Source organism: Zeus faber (genome assembly GCF_960531495.2).
Source record: "Zeus faber genome assembly, chromosome: 16".
In the NCBI taxonomy this organism is placed as follows: Eukaryota; Metazoa; Chordata; class Actinopteri; order Zeiformes; family Zeidae; genus Zeus; species Zeus faber.
In genome coordinates this window covers 14,957,218-14,972,114 of record NC_137202.1, presented here as the reverse complement: position 1 = coordinate 14,972,114, position 14,897 = coordinate 14,957,218, and the positions used below count along the sequence as shown (strand labels likewise).

At 45.4% G+C, this 14,897-nt stretch overlaps 1 protein-coding gene across 1 annotated transcript; it reads left to right on the top strand.

Annotated features, from left to right (window-relative positions):
* Window positions 1-3,135: 3,135 nt before the first annotated feature.
* slc17a5 (solute carrier family 17 member 5) lies at window positions 3,136-14,488 on the top strand. The gene is made up of 11 exons (XM_080017239.1): window positions 3,136-3,270; window positions 4,092-4,288; window positions 4,894-5,127; window positions 5,653-5,740; window positions 5,846-5,932; window positions 7,416-7,534; window positions 8,172-8,330; window positions 9,690-9,822; window positions 10,199-10,346; window positions 11,146-11,236; window positions 13,047-14,488. The coding sequence occupies exons 1-11, from the start codon at window positions 3,186-3,188 to the stop codon at window positions 13,182-13,184; spliced, it is 1,479 nt and encodes a 492-aa protein (XP_079873365.1). The 5' UTR covers window positions 3,136-3,185; the 3' UTR covers window positions 13,185-14,488.
* Window positions 14,489-14,897: the final 409 nt, after the last annotated feature.

Sequence of the window (14,897 nt, the reverse complement as noted above, 5' to 3'; positions counted from 1 at the left end):
ATAACATACCACTTTTGAGGATTCAAGGGTTAAATGTTGACATGCATAGACGAATTTCACGGCGGCCCCTCTGTCAAAGGGCCACTTTCTTGCCGCAGCCATCGAGTGCTGATTTACGTCATTGAGATCAAGTAAATCAGGCTGACGACAGTATTCAGTTGCACTTAACCATAGATTTTAACTTCTGCTATCTCTCCATCTCCTTCGTGTCCGACTAAACACATTCCAACCTGCTTGGCGGTGGGGTCCAGGTGTCAGTACTTTCATCAGCTCATTGATTCTTGTGTTTTAGAACGGGTTTCCTTCGGCCGCGCCAACTTCCTCCCGCCTCCAAGGACATAGAGATTTCAGCAAATTCCAGACGCCCATGTGTATGAACGGAGTGTGACTGGATTAGTGTGACCCTTCGACGGACCAGCGTCCCATTCATGGAGTCTTTCACCCTTGTGGCCGTTACTCGGCCAGGAAAGGATCGTCCCCTAGACAGATTGGTGAACTGTTTTCCGGGGCAGAAGACCTAATCCGTGCCATCTATCTACTATGGTTCTGCTCTCAATCTACTTCAGCAGGAGAAGTAGAGTTAGCCCACACATCCACCTTTCTACCAAGCCCCCAAATCTGCTACCAGACCCATCTGGGGCTGTAGTCTCAACCGCGTTCATAGCTGTCACAGAGGCCTTTGGTTAGTCGGCCGCTTTCGGCACGCCTCCAATGGGAAGAGCCCTGAGAGCTGAATACCAAACCAGAAAACCAATTTTTGGGGTCTTACCGAAGAACTATATTAATGATCCAGGTAAGTGAGTCAAACGGATCAATCAAGACACAGCTTTTACCAGTGGCGTGCAACATATATCACTTTCCAAACTTCAAACATCCAGTAATGGGGAGAGGTTTCACATCGACCAGTGGCCTCATCAGGGGTGGCAACTTACCAAAATTACCAAACCATTTTCATGTGTTTGACTGTGGTTTGTCTCATTCCACTGATGTTCTTTCGACCCCTTCTGATCATCGTTGGGATAATGACGTCTCTCTGATGTCTGTGAGCTTTTAATCCTGGTCCTAATCCTAACCTCCTGTTGGTTTGGGACGTTGTGCCTTCCAATGGGTGTGGCGTGGTTGGTTGTAAACCTCCATGCAGTTTGAGTATTGTCCCACTGATAAAATGATTTCATGATTTAATGATTCGAATTAGCATATCTACCAAAACGTTCAACTGATTCCTTCTTTGATTGCTGAAGGCGTATTTGTCTCAAGATGACACATGATCATTGTAGTGTGAAACAAGCTTGTAATATAGATGCATTTTAAATTTTTTTTTTTTTTAGGACTGCCAAGTGATATTATCTCTTTTCTCTCTCGTCATCCCTGGAAATGCCAGGGCGGCCTCAGAAGAGCAGCGCCGACGAGCCCACGAGGGAGTTAGCGACCTGCCTCGGGGACACTTTGCAAAAGTGAAAGCGCAAACCCATTGAGCTTCTTAAAGGTGCAGACAAACAGACAAACAGAATGTTGTTTTACACCGTGCACGTGTCCTTGAGCCCCGGGCGCTGCTATCTGGCAGACCACTGCTCCTAGGTACGTCAGTTACTGGGATGGGTAAAATGCAGAGAAATGCATTTCGTGGCCTCAGTACTTGTACTCTGTGCAATGCCAATTAGTTGAATCTGATCTTATCTTATCTAATATTGTCAGCTGTGAATTAGCCATGGGTTGGTGTAAAGGGACCGGGCTGAAGCTTTGATGCGTACTTGGAAAAACAACATCCTTACATGTGACTCACAGTGTGTATGTGTGTGTGTGTGTGTGTGTGTGTGTGTGTGTGTTTACATGCATACACACACACACACACACACACACACACACACACACACACACACACACACGTGGATGTGAGCGTGTATTAACTTTGTAAAGCGTGTCACATGGAGTTCTTGCCCTTTGCCTGTTTTCTCCAGTCTCACTATCTGTCTTCCTGTTTGTCTTTCTCACTCTCTCTCTCTCTCTCTCTCTCTCTCTCGCTCTTCCTCTCTCCCCCTGTCTGTCTTTCTGAAGTCTCTCCTGTCTTTTTGCTTCTGCCTCTCTGTACTTCTGTCCCTCTGGTTATTCATTTATCAGCCCATCTTCCCTTCCTCTGTCGGTGTGTGAGCCTGACTGTCTGCCGCATGTGCCACCGTAGGCATCTTCTTTCCTCCCTTCCTCCCTGTCCTTCACACATTCCCATACATCGTGTGACTGTAGGTGTGTGTGTGTGTGTGTGTGTGTGCGCGCGCTTGTGTGAGGGAGAGAGTGTGTGTGTGAGTGTGTGTGTGTGTGTGAGAGAGAGAGGGAGAGAGAGAGAGAGAGAGAGAGAGAGTGTGTGTGTGGGAGATAGAGAGAGTGTGTGTGGGGGGAGAGAGAGAAAGTGTGTGTGGGGAGAGAGAGAGAGTGTGTGTGGGGGGAGAGAGAGAGAGTGTGTGTGGGGAGAGAGAGAGAGAGTGTGTGTGGGGGGAGAGAGAGAGAGAGAGAGAGAGAGAGAGAGAGTGTGTGTGGGGGGGGAGAGAGAGAGAGTGTGTGTGGGGAGAGAGAGAGAGAGTGTGTGTGGGGGGAGAGAGAGAGTGTGTGTGTGGGGGGAGAGAGAGAGAGTGTGTGTGTGGGGGGAGAGAGAGAGAGTGTGTGTGGGGGGAGAGAGAGAGAGAGAGAGGGAGGGAGTGTGTGTGGGGGAGAGGGAGTGTGTGTGTGGGGGGGGAGAGAGAGAGAGAGAGAGAGAGAGATTTGTTGCATAATTTGCAGGTTTAACGACATTAGAGGACCCTACTCTCTCCTTAACGGCCAGTTAAAACGTTCAAAGCAATTATTTATTTTCCACAAAAAGTATTATGACATTTCTTTCTTCCTTAGTTTAAAACATGATGTACAGCCTGTCGCCATTTTTAAAAAGGACTGAATTACGTTGTTTTGTTTTGTTTTGACAGCATATAAAAATGGGAGTATATATCATTAGAAGAGGGAAAACAGTCAACACATTTAATCTCCGGAATTAACGAACTGTCACGTGACAACGGGAACCGCTGTCGCACTTCCGGTTCCCGGCCGGTGGTTTTCGTCACGCGATCGCCTCGGCGTCGAGCTCGGTCGGCGTCCCGAGCGAGCAGCTGCTGCGGGACGCCCAGAGTGGGACCGGGCGCGGCGGACCTCGGAGCGAAATGGACCCCGACACCACCGACAACGAGGGAGACGAGCAGGAGCGACCGCTGCTCCACCGGGGGCAGGACGACAAACCGGACCGAGGTCAGAGTCACCGTGCACGGACGATAATTCCAAACGTTGTGTTTATTTGTGTGTGTGTATATATAAACACAAATAAACTCTATATATATATATATATACACACACACATATATACACACACACACACATACATACATACATACATACACACACACACACACACACACACACACATATATATATATATATATATGTGTGTGTGTGTGTGTGTGTGTGTGTGTGTGTGTGTGTGTGTGTATATATATATGCACTGCTCTCACTGCCTCTGTTTGTTAGTCGTTAATGGGACAACAGTGCAAATATTTGATGTCACCTCATCCTCCCACTTTGGGTAAACACAAGGGCTGAAGTTGAGTCTAGGCGGGGGCGGTGACTACCAGACCTCCATCTTACTTCTCATCCCTTTCATGACTGGCGCTGCCTTTTGCTGCTCTGACACCTGAATATCCCCCCCCCCCCCGTCCCCAGGGGGACAGGCGTGTCTGCGTGTGGCCGCAGGGCGTTGTCGCGTGACATGACCTGGATTTGAAGACATGCAGTTGAATGAGGCAGACGTGCCACTCAGAAATCACAAAAAGAAACGCATCTTAGAAAATGGTCCTCGAATATATAAACCTAGAGGTAGAGAACACTGTGAATAATGTGTTTTAACTCAGATAAATTTAAAGTACCTTGTTTATTTCTTGTTTGTCTCGTGGTCAGTGGAACAGTCAATAGTGATCCAAAAAAAGCAGACGCGAGTAAACGCCGCATCCCAACCATATGGGGGGAAAAAAAACAACTGCATTTTCTCAATGAGTGTTATCCTCTCATGCCGCCAGCCCCAGCGTGCTGCTCCGCCCGCTATGGCCTGGCCTTCATCTCCTGCTACGGCTTCTTCGTGGCTTACGCCCTGCGGGTCAACCTCAGCGTGGCCATGGTGGACATGCTCAACTCCACCCACCAGGGCAGCACCAACCACAGCGGCTCCGCGTGTCCCGCGCACAGCAGCCCGCTGCGGCCGAAACACAACCACACTGTGAGTACGCAGGGGGGAGAGAATGTTTGACAAGATGAAGTCAAAGACACAGCAGGGGTACGACTTTGGGTGGAGGACTTCATATAGCGAAGCTCAAGACCATTTGGTCAATGGTTTAAATCCCAAGCAGAAAGATGGCATAACCATTAAATCACCCGGCATCCTCCCCCTTCACGTCAACTGCCTTTGACCTATCGTCGTGTGGGGCGTTGATCCTCAGTCCTTGGGTGTAAAGGTGTGAGTTGTGACCTTTTCAACAGCGTGGGTCCTGGTGATGTCCACGCTTAGTGTTTAAGGTACCTTTCAACTGTTGTTGAAGGATGTAGCCGATAGATGGGAGAATTTTAAGAACGGGACCAGTAGGTTGACGGTACAAATCGAAGGACCCGTTTGGAAGAGGATACAAGAATCCTCCCCTCGACAACTGCCTTTAAGATGCTGCTAATAATTCAGCCCATAAACTAGTCCAGTGGGGGCCAAGGAGAAGATGCATCTGCAGTCCTTTAACTGTGAGTACAGTACACGGTATAGCTTGTGAGTCGCTTGTATTCCAGGAAAGAGCTGCTATTTCCGAGCGTACCTAACTATTTCTCTCCGACCTCCAGGCCAGTGTGTACAACTGGGACTCTGAGACTCAGGGCTGGATCCTGGGCTCCTTCTTCTACGGCTACATTCTGACTCAGGTTCCCGGAGGCTACCTGGCCAGCCGCTTCGGAGCCAAGTGGCTGATGGGATTCGGAATCCTGGGCACCGTGGTGTTCACGCTGCTGACGCCCATAGCCGCCGACCTGGGAGCCGGATACCTCATCGCAGTGAGGGTGCTGGAAGGCGTCGGGGAGGTAAGGGTACTAAAAGAACTCAACACTACCGAGAACTTTGTCGGAATTAAAGGTGAATCGGTCGTCTCCGACTCCTTTATACAGAAGGTCTGAAGCCAGCTAACCGTCTTTTAGAATCAGACTTTAAAATTATTATTATTTTTTTATTTTATTTTATTTTTTTGACTTGAAGGCCAGAGAGAGCCCTCTTCGGGCACACAAGAGGGATACCGAAGCGGACATTCTTTAAACTGCATGTGATATTGAAGTGATATTTGTTTTGTATCCGTGTTTTTTCTTTGTTTTCTTCCCCCCCAAATTCCCTTGATGACGCCGTACCGCCAACAATCAACATTGCAATAAAAATGAATAGAATAAACAAGCAAAGGGACACACGGTGGGATGTGATTCGTGGCAGACAAGGGGGTATTGGATGCAGGAATGGTGGGATGGATGACTGAAAGGTAGAAGGGTTGGACGTGGCTCTACCTTGTGTAGAGCTCTTTCTGAACACGGGTTGAGCCACGGTTTGGTCCGTCTCTCCAGGGAGTCACGTTCCCTGCGATGTACGCCATGTGGGCGGCGTGGGCCCCGCCCATGGAAAGGAGCCGGCTGCTCACTATCTGCTACACAGGTAGGTTGCTCTCTCTCTCTCACCCTCACCCAGAAAGCTTCTACTTTGAATATTTAGTGTAGCCGATGATGATGATGATGATGATGATTGTGTTCTCCACACCAGGAGCTCAGCTGGGGACGGTGATAGCGTTGCCTCTCTCTGGGGAGATCTGCTTCTACCTGGACTGGACCTACGTCTTCTACGTGTTTGGTAATAATGAGGATAGAATTTCCTCGATTAGTTAGGGTGAGGGTGCGATAACGTTGTCAGAATGAACCAATCGTAGAGATTAATTCCGCCAGTCAGGGAACTTATCAGTTGGGCCTTGATCTGTTAAATAGGTTGGATGTGTTTTCTATAATATAATAATATGCATATTTTATGCAATACAAGTATCTTCAATACAGCTGTAGCTTGTTTCAATGTTTTTTCTTTTCTTTTCTTTTAACTCTGTAAGTCCACTGCTGTGCATGTGCCTGTCTGGGTTCTCTACTGAATTATTTTTTTTTGTAGCTTTTTTTTTTTTTTTTTTCCTTCAAAAAAGCTTTTCATACAGATTTTTTTTTATTTTTTTTTTTGGAGCATGTGTCTGTCTACTCCTGCACTGCTAAGTGGTTATGCAGCATTTCCTTCAATGTTCTTCTTTCTTATTTAGTCTTTGGCAGCAATGATTCAGCAAGAAACTAAACCTCACAGACAGTTGCTGTAAAAGTCATTTTTTCCCCACTGGCAGCTCATTGCTGTCCTTTGGCTTCAGGGCTAAAAGAGACCGTTTTTCAGACACATGATATATAATCTAAATTTAGTGAAGAGGTAAGTTTCAAAATCTGAGATTGCCTAAAATGCCCACACCAAGATTGTCCCGGCTGTCCCAGCAGTCAGTTTGTTTCTAGCGCGATGATTTCCCACAAAGAACGAGAACTGATCTGATGATGCATCGAAACCTGTTTTTATGAACACTTGAGACGACCTTCCAAGAAAAATTGTCCAAGGTCCTGATATATGTATATAATAGGGCTGTACCCGACAGGATTTGGTCAGTCCTATCTGATTCGGCCGCCTAAGACGCCATCCCGAGAGGGGGGGGCGGAGAGGGAGCGATTGGGGAGCATTTTTGCGCACCTGTCTCCCTCTCCGACGATGCGCGCGCCAGCCATGGGGCAAACGGGACCGGCACGCCACAACAGTGTGGTTTTTATTTGAGCTGTAGGTTATTTTATTTCACGTCTCGTAGTGGAACGAAACGAGTGCGTATGGAACAGTACGTAACAAAACCTTGCGTAACGGGGACACGTTCTCCCGATCACCTCCTCTCCATGCGTAATGGGCAGCAGATGAACTTAACGAGACTCCGTCCCCATCCCCACACTGGTTTTAGCTGTTTCGTTTGGAGGAACGGGGCCCGGCGATCGGGGCGCGTGGAGAGCCGTGTTCGATTCACGCACATAAAATTTATTTTTTATAATTCCTCATTGAAATGTTATCCCTGTGCATTTTGTAAGCTTATCTGTTTTATTTTGTTATTGTAATAGACACTGACTGACAAAAAAAAAAAAAAAAGAAACAACTGCTCGGCTTGAAGAATCTCAGTCGACTGACTGGTTTCCGGCTGATGATTCAACTCGTTGACTTCCAGGGGGCAGCCCTAGCATATAAGGTCATGTAGCACTGAGTATCTGACGCGTGTGTCCAGGCGCAGTAGGGCTGGTCTGGTTCGTCCTGTGGTCCCTGTTGGTGTCGGACAATCCCAGTGTTCACCCGCGGATCTCTGACAGAGAGAGACTCTACATCACCAACTCCCTCAAGAATGAGGTAACGGTCACACCTCCGGAGTGCACCGGGTACACATCGCAACCTCTGTCCTCCCTGGATGTTCTTTCTGCCGTGTCATGTGACATGCCACATGTGACGGTCGTGGCCTCAAATGCACGTAATTGGCCGAGTTAGAAAGCACTTATCTCAGCCTACAAAACCCTTGAATACTGCCGACTTGTTTTTTTTGACACCATCCTGTCATATTATCACCGTTTACCGCAGGATTTTATTCTATTGTTATCCAGCTTTTAAATCGGGGCCCTCGCAGTGGATTTGTGGTCTCATTAGGGTGTCTGTGTCTAATCCTCTTATCCATAGAATTTTTGATTTGAACAAAAGCTTCTCTGCTGTAGTGTCATGTGGGTCCAAAGGCTGTCACATCCCTGTTTGAGAAGCCTCCAGCTGATCAACATCGATAAACAAATGGCTTATCAAGGCCAATGAATGAAGACTATTTTGAACTAATACGCTAATCTGTACGGAGTTTATAAGTCTCCTCTGTTAAATGTTCTATAGTAGATTCTTTGAACCATGTTTCTTTATAGAAATATTGTAAGTGGGTAGACATTATTATACATACCTGTCTATTTGTCCGTCCTTCTCCCTGTCTCTGGTCCCTGTGCGCCGGCTCCAGCTTTCCTCCATGGGGTCCATACCCTGGCGCTCCATCCTGACGTCCGGGCCCCTGTGGGCCATCGTCGTGGCCCACTTCTCCTACAACTGGACCTTCTACACCCTGCTCACACTGCTGCCTACCTACATGAATGACATCCTGGGCTTCAGCATACAGCAGGTGTGCAGCACCAACTCATACACACACACTCACACAGCAATCCTTGAGAGTGGCCTCCAAGCTCCTTTCAATGCTTTGACACGCTTGGCCTGGTTTTGAGAGGTCAAGTGGATCTGCAGCCAACTTGTTTTGTTTTCAAGGCCGCGATCCTACGGCCATTCAGAGCTCTATCGCTCGTAGTCTATAAAGACTGAAAGTTTACAGCTTTTAAACAGCTCCTTAACTTCTGAACTGCAGAGGTCTTATTGGCTGTGGGGTTCTTAGCTTAGCTTCAAAACAAACTGCTATGTGGGCCAGAGGTCATACTCGACCTGTCAAAACCAGGCCAAGCACCTTTTTTATGCAGCAATATACCAAGGTAAGACCTTGTACCTGCAAATGTAGTTGGGCAATAAACCAAATTCTGACTGTCATTTTGATTTGATCATTATCAGATCTAACGTGCCTTCAACAGTGCAACCAGTGTATCCACACGGGTCACTAAAGTCTGAAATATTATTTATTCAAACTAGGTAAAATATAAATTATATAGCCTCTGCATAACGAGGCATAAACGATATTAGATTTTTCACAAATATGAATTGCTTGCTTCTAATGAAAATAAACAGCCACACATGTATTCATTCAGAAAAGGGAGATTCAGGAATGCGGTTGGGCCCCACCCTGTATATACCTTTTTAAACCCGTAGTTTATAGCCAGTTTTGCAGGCAGATGCAGCCATTAACTAGAATTATATTGTAACTCATCAACACAATACTTGCAGTGTCAGTAACATCCCGACCACCAGGGGGCAGCGACGAACGGTTATAAAAACTGCCTGAAAAACAGAATTATAACATACCAATAACTCTTTTTCCTAAAATATTTTTGCTATAGTTTGTATATAATTAATGAATTACTTACTTGTGTCATCTAGTCTAATTCACTGACAAAATAGTGTAGTGTGAGCTGGTAACAACAGAAGTTGAAACTGAATAATTTCATATATTGCTAAGATAATCATCATGTGCTTTTGAATAAAGGAACTCAGGTGCCTTCCACCCAACGATGGCCATGCCCTTATGGTCAACCATCCTGACCACATTACCCCCCCTCTTCGTCAAATTTCTTTACAATTTCAGCAATTTGATATAATTTCACAATGTCTAAACAAACTTCTAAAAAGGGTTTATGAAAAAGGGTTAATAAAAAAAAAAAAGCCAAATGACAAGTGAGACGGATCCCCATTTTCTCCGGCCCGATGGAGACCCTCCAGATAACCCCAGTGATGAAGCAAAACCAGTCACAACCTTTTTAAAGACATTCCTCCAGTACAGTATTGTTGCAGTACTAGGTTCCCTCCTCCCCTTCCTCTGCAGAACGGCATGCTGTCGGCTCTGCCCTACATCGGATGTGGCACCGTGGCGGTGTTGGGGGGCCAGGTGGCCGACTACCTGAGGGAGACCTTCCTCTACCGCACCGTCGTCGTCCGCAAGGCCTTCTCCATCGTTGGTGAGGAGTGTGGTTGTTACAGTGAATCACTCGTAGATTAATCACCGTTAAGAACGCAATTGTTTTAAGTTTGTCTCCCCGGGTGCGGAGGGCAAACATTAAAAATACATCAAAAATACAATTTACATAAATCCCAAAAGTGTAAAATAGTTGATCTACCAGATGGAATTAGTCACATGAGACACTCTTTTAGTGGCAACATGATGGTGTTGACCGAATCCAGATTTGATTTAAAATCTGGGAAAGCTTTCCGACTGTGGTGTCGGGAGGTATGGAGTTACATTTCTCTTTTTTTTTTTGGGAGAGAATGCTGATTGGCTTAATGTTGACTTTCTGATTTATAAAAAATACAAACTGTGTCTGTGTGCTCGTGCAGGTATGATCGGTCCAGCAGTGTTCCTGGTGGCGACGGGCTACACGGGCTGTAACTTCATCCTGGCGGTGACCTTTCTGACCGTGTCCTCCTCCCTCGGGGGGTTCTCGGCCTCCGGCTTCAACATAAACCACCTGGACATCGCCCCCTCGTAAGACGCCCAAACAGCCTCCTGAAGTGTATGGGACGTAGTCAGGATGCTTCCTTTAAACAAAAACAAGGGAAAATGTCGGTGGTTGATCCTCACCAGTCGGCGTGTGCAGGTGTAGCTTATTCTGGGCTTAAAATAAGGTATTAAAAAAACCCTTACTGAAAACTGTGATAAAATGGGCGACGGTGGCGCAGGAGGTAGAGTGGGGTTGTCCAGTAATCGGAGGATTCCTGGTTCGAACACCCATTCCTCCTGGCAGTGTGTCGACGTGTCCTTGAGCAAGACATTGAACCCTAAAGTGCTCTCGATGAGCTGGTGTGCACCTTGCATGGTTGTCGCTGCCATCGACGTATGAATGTGTGTGTGTGTGAATGGGTGAATGTGAGGCATGTACTGTAAAGTGCTTTGAGGTGGAAATACATTTTATATAGCGCTGGAAAAGCGCTATATAAAACCATTTCCATAAATCTTTAGTGTAAGATTACATTGAATCATTCCGTATTATGAGAAACATCTGTAATGGTGGTTTGAAATTCCCTTCTAAACTATGTTGACATTAGACGTGTTTTAGCTCCTCACTGATATTTAGTGATGACGTCGGAACGTCAGCAGCTTTAAGTTCATTGTCTGAACTCCTGATCTCAAAATGTCCCGAAGACAATTGAACTTAAACTTATTGAGGTGCCAAACTAACATCTTGAAAGGGTCTGCATTTTAATGTGACTTGTTGACGCCTGTTAGGGCATTTTAACTGTTGTCAACCCCACCACGACGAACACAGTCTTGTTTCTCTTGCCAGATACGCTGGGATTCTGCTGGGCATCACCAACTCCTTCGCCACGATTCCCGGCATGGTGGGACCCGTGATGGCACGAGCCTTAACCAAAAATGTAAGCTCCCCGCGTTGCCAACACTGCATTAACCAGTCCTCTCTAATCACAGCCAACACTTTTATTTTCTCCCTTTGCCTAAAATCTTTTACAAAGACGCAAAGATGAGCTAGTGTAGGTGCAGTTTACCGTGTTCTGAAACTGGAGCGGAGACGAGGGGGTCCCACCCTCTCTGCTCAGCGCTGTCGAAATACCACTCCGGATCTCACTTCCCTGCTCTACAGTCCGGTACAGGAAACTTCAAAAAGGGTAGATGCTTAAAAAAAAGAAAAGGCTCATGGACCCCCAGCTCCCCTTCGAGGCATTTTGCCGCTCTGGTCAAGCGGAGCGGCGCAGTGGAGTGCGGATCACTGGGAGGAGATGTGCACATCGTAGCCGCCCCCCACACTTACACGCTGCTCTTATGCAAATCTTGTGATTATAATATAGCAACATACAATATGATCTCATAGAAAAAGATTTAGATTTATTTAGTTTCCTTAGTTTCTTACTTATATGGAAGTAACAGAAGAAATGGAAGAAAATAAAAAACTTAAACCAGAGAATTGGAGCGGAGCTTTTTTTTTTTTTTTTTTTTTTGCTTCTCCTCCAGGCAGCGGTGCGCTCCAGCTCCCGTGCGTGTCCTTTTATTTTAGATCTATTCATTTTAGTTTGTTACCTTACATGTATGAAACCACATTTTTAAACACAACCGAGATAAGGGCCTGTCCAAGTCCTTCTCCGTACTGTTCCAAAAAAAAAACCTGTGCGTCCCCACTGTCGGGACGCATGTCTCCCCGTTGCTTTGGGATTTAATTTGGTAAATACTTTACTTGCATACAGTAAATCCTGCACTTATGGAACGGGGAGGCAGCATTTGCTACATTACATATTGTTCTATGCGCGCACAAACCCCACCACGAGCATGCGCACGCCCCCGATAAAATGGCGTATCGGATGGAATTTTGCACCATCGCCCAAGCCTAGTGCACATACAACGAATTTGACTTTGTTTTTCTTTCCCTGCTTTCAGTGTACTGACATGACGTGTCTGCGTTGTTTAGGATTTCATATGGGATAAGAATTTAATCCGATGAATGTTCTGCAGGGTGCAGTCACACGTTTGGTGCGTTTTCTTTTGCTCATTGAGGTTCCAAACTGCTTGGCCAAAATGATTACCAATTTATATGAATAATTAGGAGTAAAAAGTGCTGTAATCAAAAATTGTTCAAAAGTAGCAAAGTAGATCACATCCCTTCATGAATACTTAAGTATCGTTAGAATTACAGATGTAAATACTGAGAAAAGTAAAAAACAGTCACATGACCTAACAGGTATTCTACTGACTGGACAGTTCTGATGACCTCATCCGAAAAAAAAAAAAAAAATAAATAATGGCTTTTTTTTTTTTCCCCATTTAATTTCCCATTTGCAGTTTTCTTGAATTTTGTCTTGAACCTAACGGTTCCCATATTTAACTGAACTGTGAAAACAAGGTGCTTTACAGTGGCCTGAAGCACACTGTCCTCTGTCTAATTGGTTTATATAGTCTTGTCCTAGTCAGGATTAGAGGGTCAACATTCTACCACCAGGGGGCAACTGCTCTCTACACACACACACACACAAAGTATTTTCAAACCTATTGACTGTGATATCTGATGAATGTCGTGTGATTTATTTCACACCTGAAGGTACTTTCTTACTATCTCAAGGCAGAATTGGACACAATTCAGCTTTAACCAGGTCCTGTTTGTTTTTACGTGTACCCACCGTGATGGAGGACGACACCTTTCCCTTGTTGTATCGGTGTCTAACTGGGCTCTCTCTGCAGAACACCATGGAGGAGTGGCAGACCGTCTTCTACATCTCGGCCGGCATCAACCTGTTTGGCGCCACGTTCTACACGTTGTTTGGCCAGGGCGCGTTGCAGCCGTGGGCCGCCCCCAGAGCGCGGTCCCAGAGAGAGTGATCAGCCCGTCACCCATCACTCAAACGGACCAGCGCAACACATGGCCTGAGCACATGGTATTGGCCAATCAGGTGGCTGTAGCACAGGATCTGATCACTTGTGCACGTGGTTTCAGTAATCAATATCTCAATGTGTAGCTGTCACAGTAGCTGCTCTAGCAACTGCTCTGCCTTTAGTCACAGTGGGGTCGTTTCTCTCTGGCAGCAGTCGCACACTCTACTTTCCACTCTATACGTGTCCAGTTGGGGACGACGCACAATGGAATTGCAATGCAACACTCATTTGTTTCAATCTATGTTTTGCCATGTAGCAGTCAGATTGTCTTAAACTAGACCACGCAGACGGGTTGGATGAACTGTAGCTAGTTCTTTGTGGATGGAACGACCACCAAACACAAACTACTTGGCACGAATACCTTACAAGGAAGCCTTTTATAATGTGGTACAAGTTCTTTGTTGTAATTTGAAAATATGGACCTTTGTATTTTTTTTAATTTCTTAGACATGTATTCCAATCAACTTATTGTGTATTTAACTTGTTTTCTTATGTTAGAAATTGTACAAAAAGTATACTGCTTACTTTAACCAAAACAAATATATTTCCAAACCTGAAAAGGGGTTTTAATTCTGTATCCAAAGCATAGCAATGTGAACTCCAGTTAACTTCAACATTATGATGAGTTTACATAATTGAATATCTTAGTTTGCAGGGTTGGTATTGGATGGCGTCGTCTAGTCTCAGGTCTGTCTCATAAGGATTCAAAGGGAAGCTTGTGTACTTTTCAGATTTAAGGTGTGTGTGTGTGTGTGTGGACCCCATTAAAGATGTGACCCTTAGGGGGAAAGACATAAAAGCCATAAGTGAAACTCATTCACTGTGGTCTTTACAGTTGCCAACCCGTTGCACGATTACCAAACCTCACCATGCACTGCCCTCGTGCCTTAACCCAGCACTCTCCACACGTGTGACATATATCCAGGCCACAGGTGCGCAGGTTCTTATTCAGAACACTACATTATCTGATTTTACTTTGGGGTTTAGCCGGAAAAAGGGAAAAACTTGCTTCTCTTGGGCCATCTCTTAGGCCATTATCCAAACCCGGGCTACATGTTTAGGACTCATCCCGGAATGGTCTTCATCACTTGAGTTCTCAATATAGGAAAAAGGGAATAGTATCTCAATCGTGTGTCTTTTATGCCATGGTCTCAGTTTTCTTTTGTTTTTATTCCACTCTTAATTCCTGGTATGTGTATTGAAAATATATTATGTTGTGGTATAATGAAGTAAAACCAACTATGGCCTAAGCTATGATGTCATGTGTTTTGAGTACCATACAGGCTGGAGTATTGTATTTGCAGAAGGCGGGTATACTGTCCTATTTAAATGAATATTACACTGGTGGTGATGGAATATTATTGCAAACAAAAGAGATTGGTTTGGCCTAATCATTAGTAACAGAGGTATTCTAATTTTCCTGGAGGGACAACTGTTATATACCGATATATATTTGTGTATATATATCTATATAGATATATATAGATATAATCTTCCTACCAGTATTATTCCATACTACTTTAGCAGAACTGCCACCTGCCCATGATGGGCCCAGTAAATGTCAGCGGTACAAGTGCTGCTCTGTTAACTTTGATGAGTTTGTGCATGTTGTTTATCTTTCTTGGCGTGCAGTTTTGCCGAGTTCATTTAATGAAGTGT

What these genes read in the sequence shown, in the direction of transcription:
- slc17a5 (XM_080017239.1), top strand. Translation starts at nt 3,186, where the DNA reads ATGGACCCCGACACCACCGACAACGAGGGAGACGAGCAGGAGCGACCG. An exon ending in CTACGTCTTCTACGTGTTTG is followed by an intron (nt 5,933 to 7,415) that starts GTAATAATGAGG and finishes GCGTGTGTCCAG; the next exon opens with GCGCAGTAGGGCTGGTCTGG. An exon ending in CCAACTCCCTCAAGAATGAG is followed by an intron (nt 7,535 to 8,171) that starts GTAACGGTCACA and finishes CGCCGGCTCCAG; the next exon opens with CTTTCCTCCATGGGGTCCAT.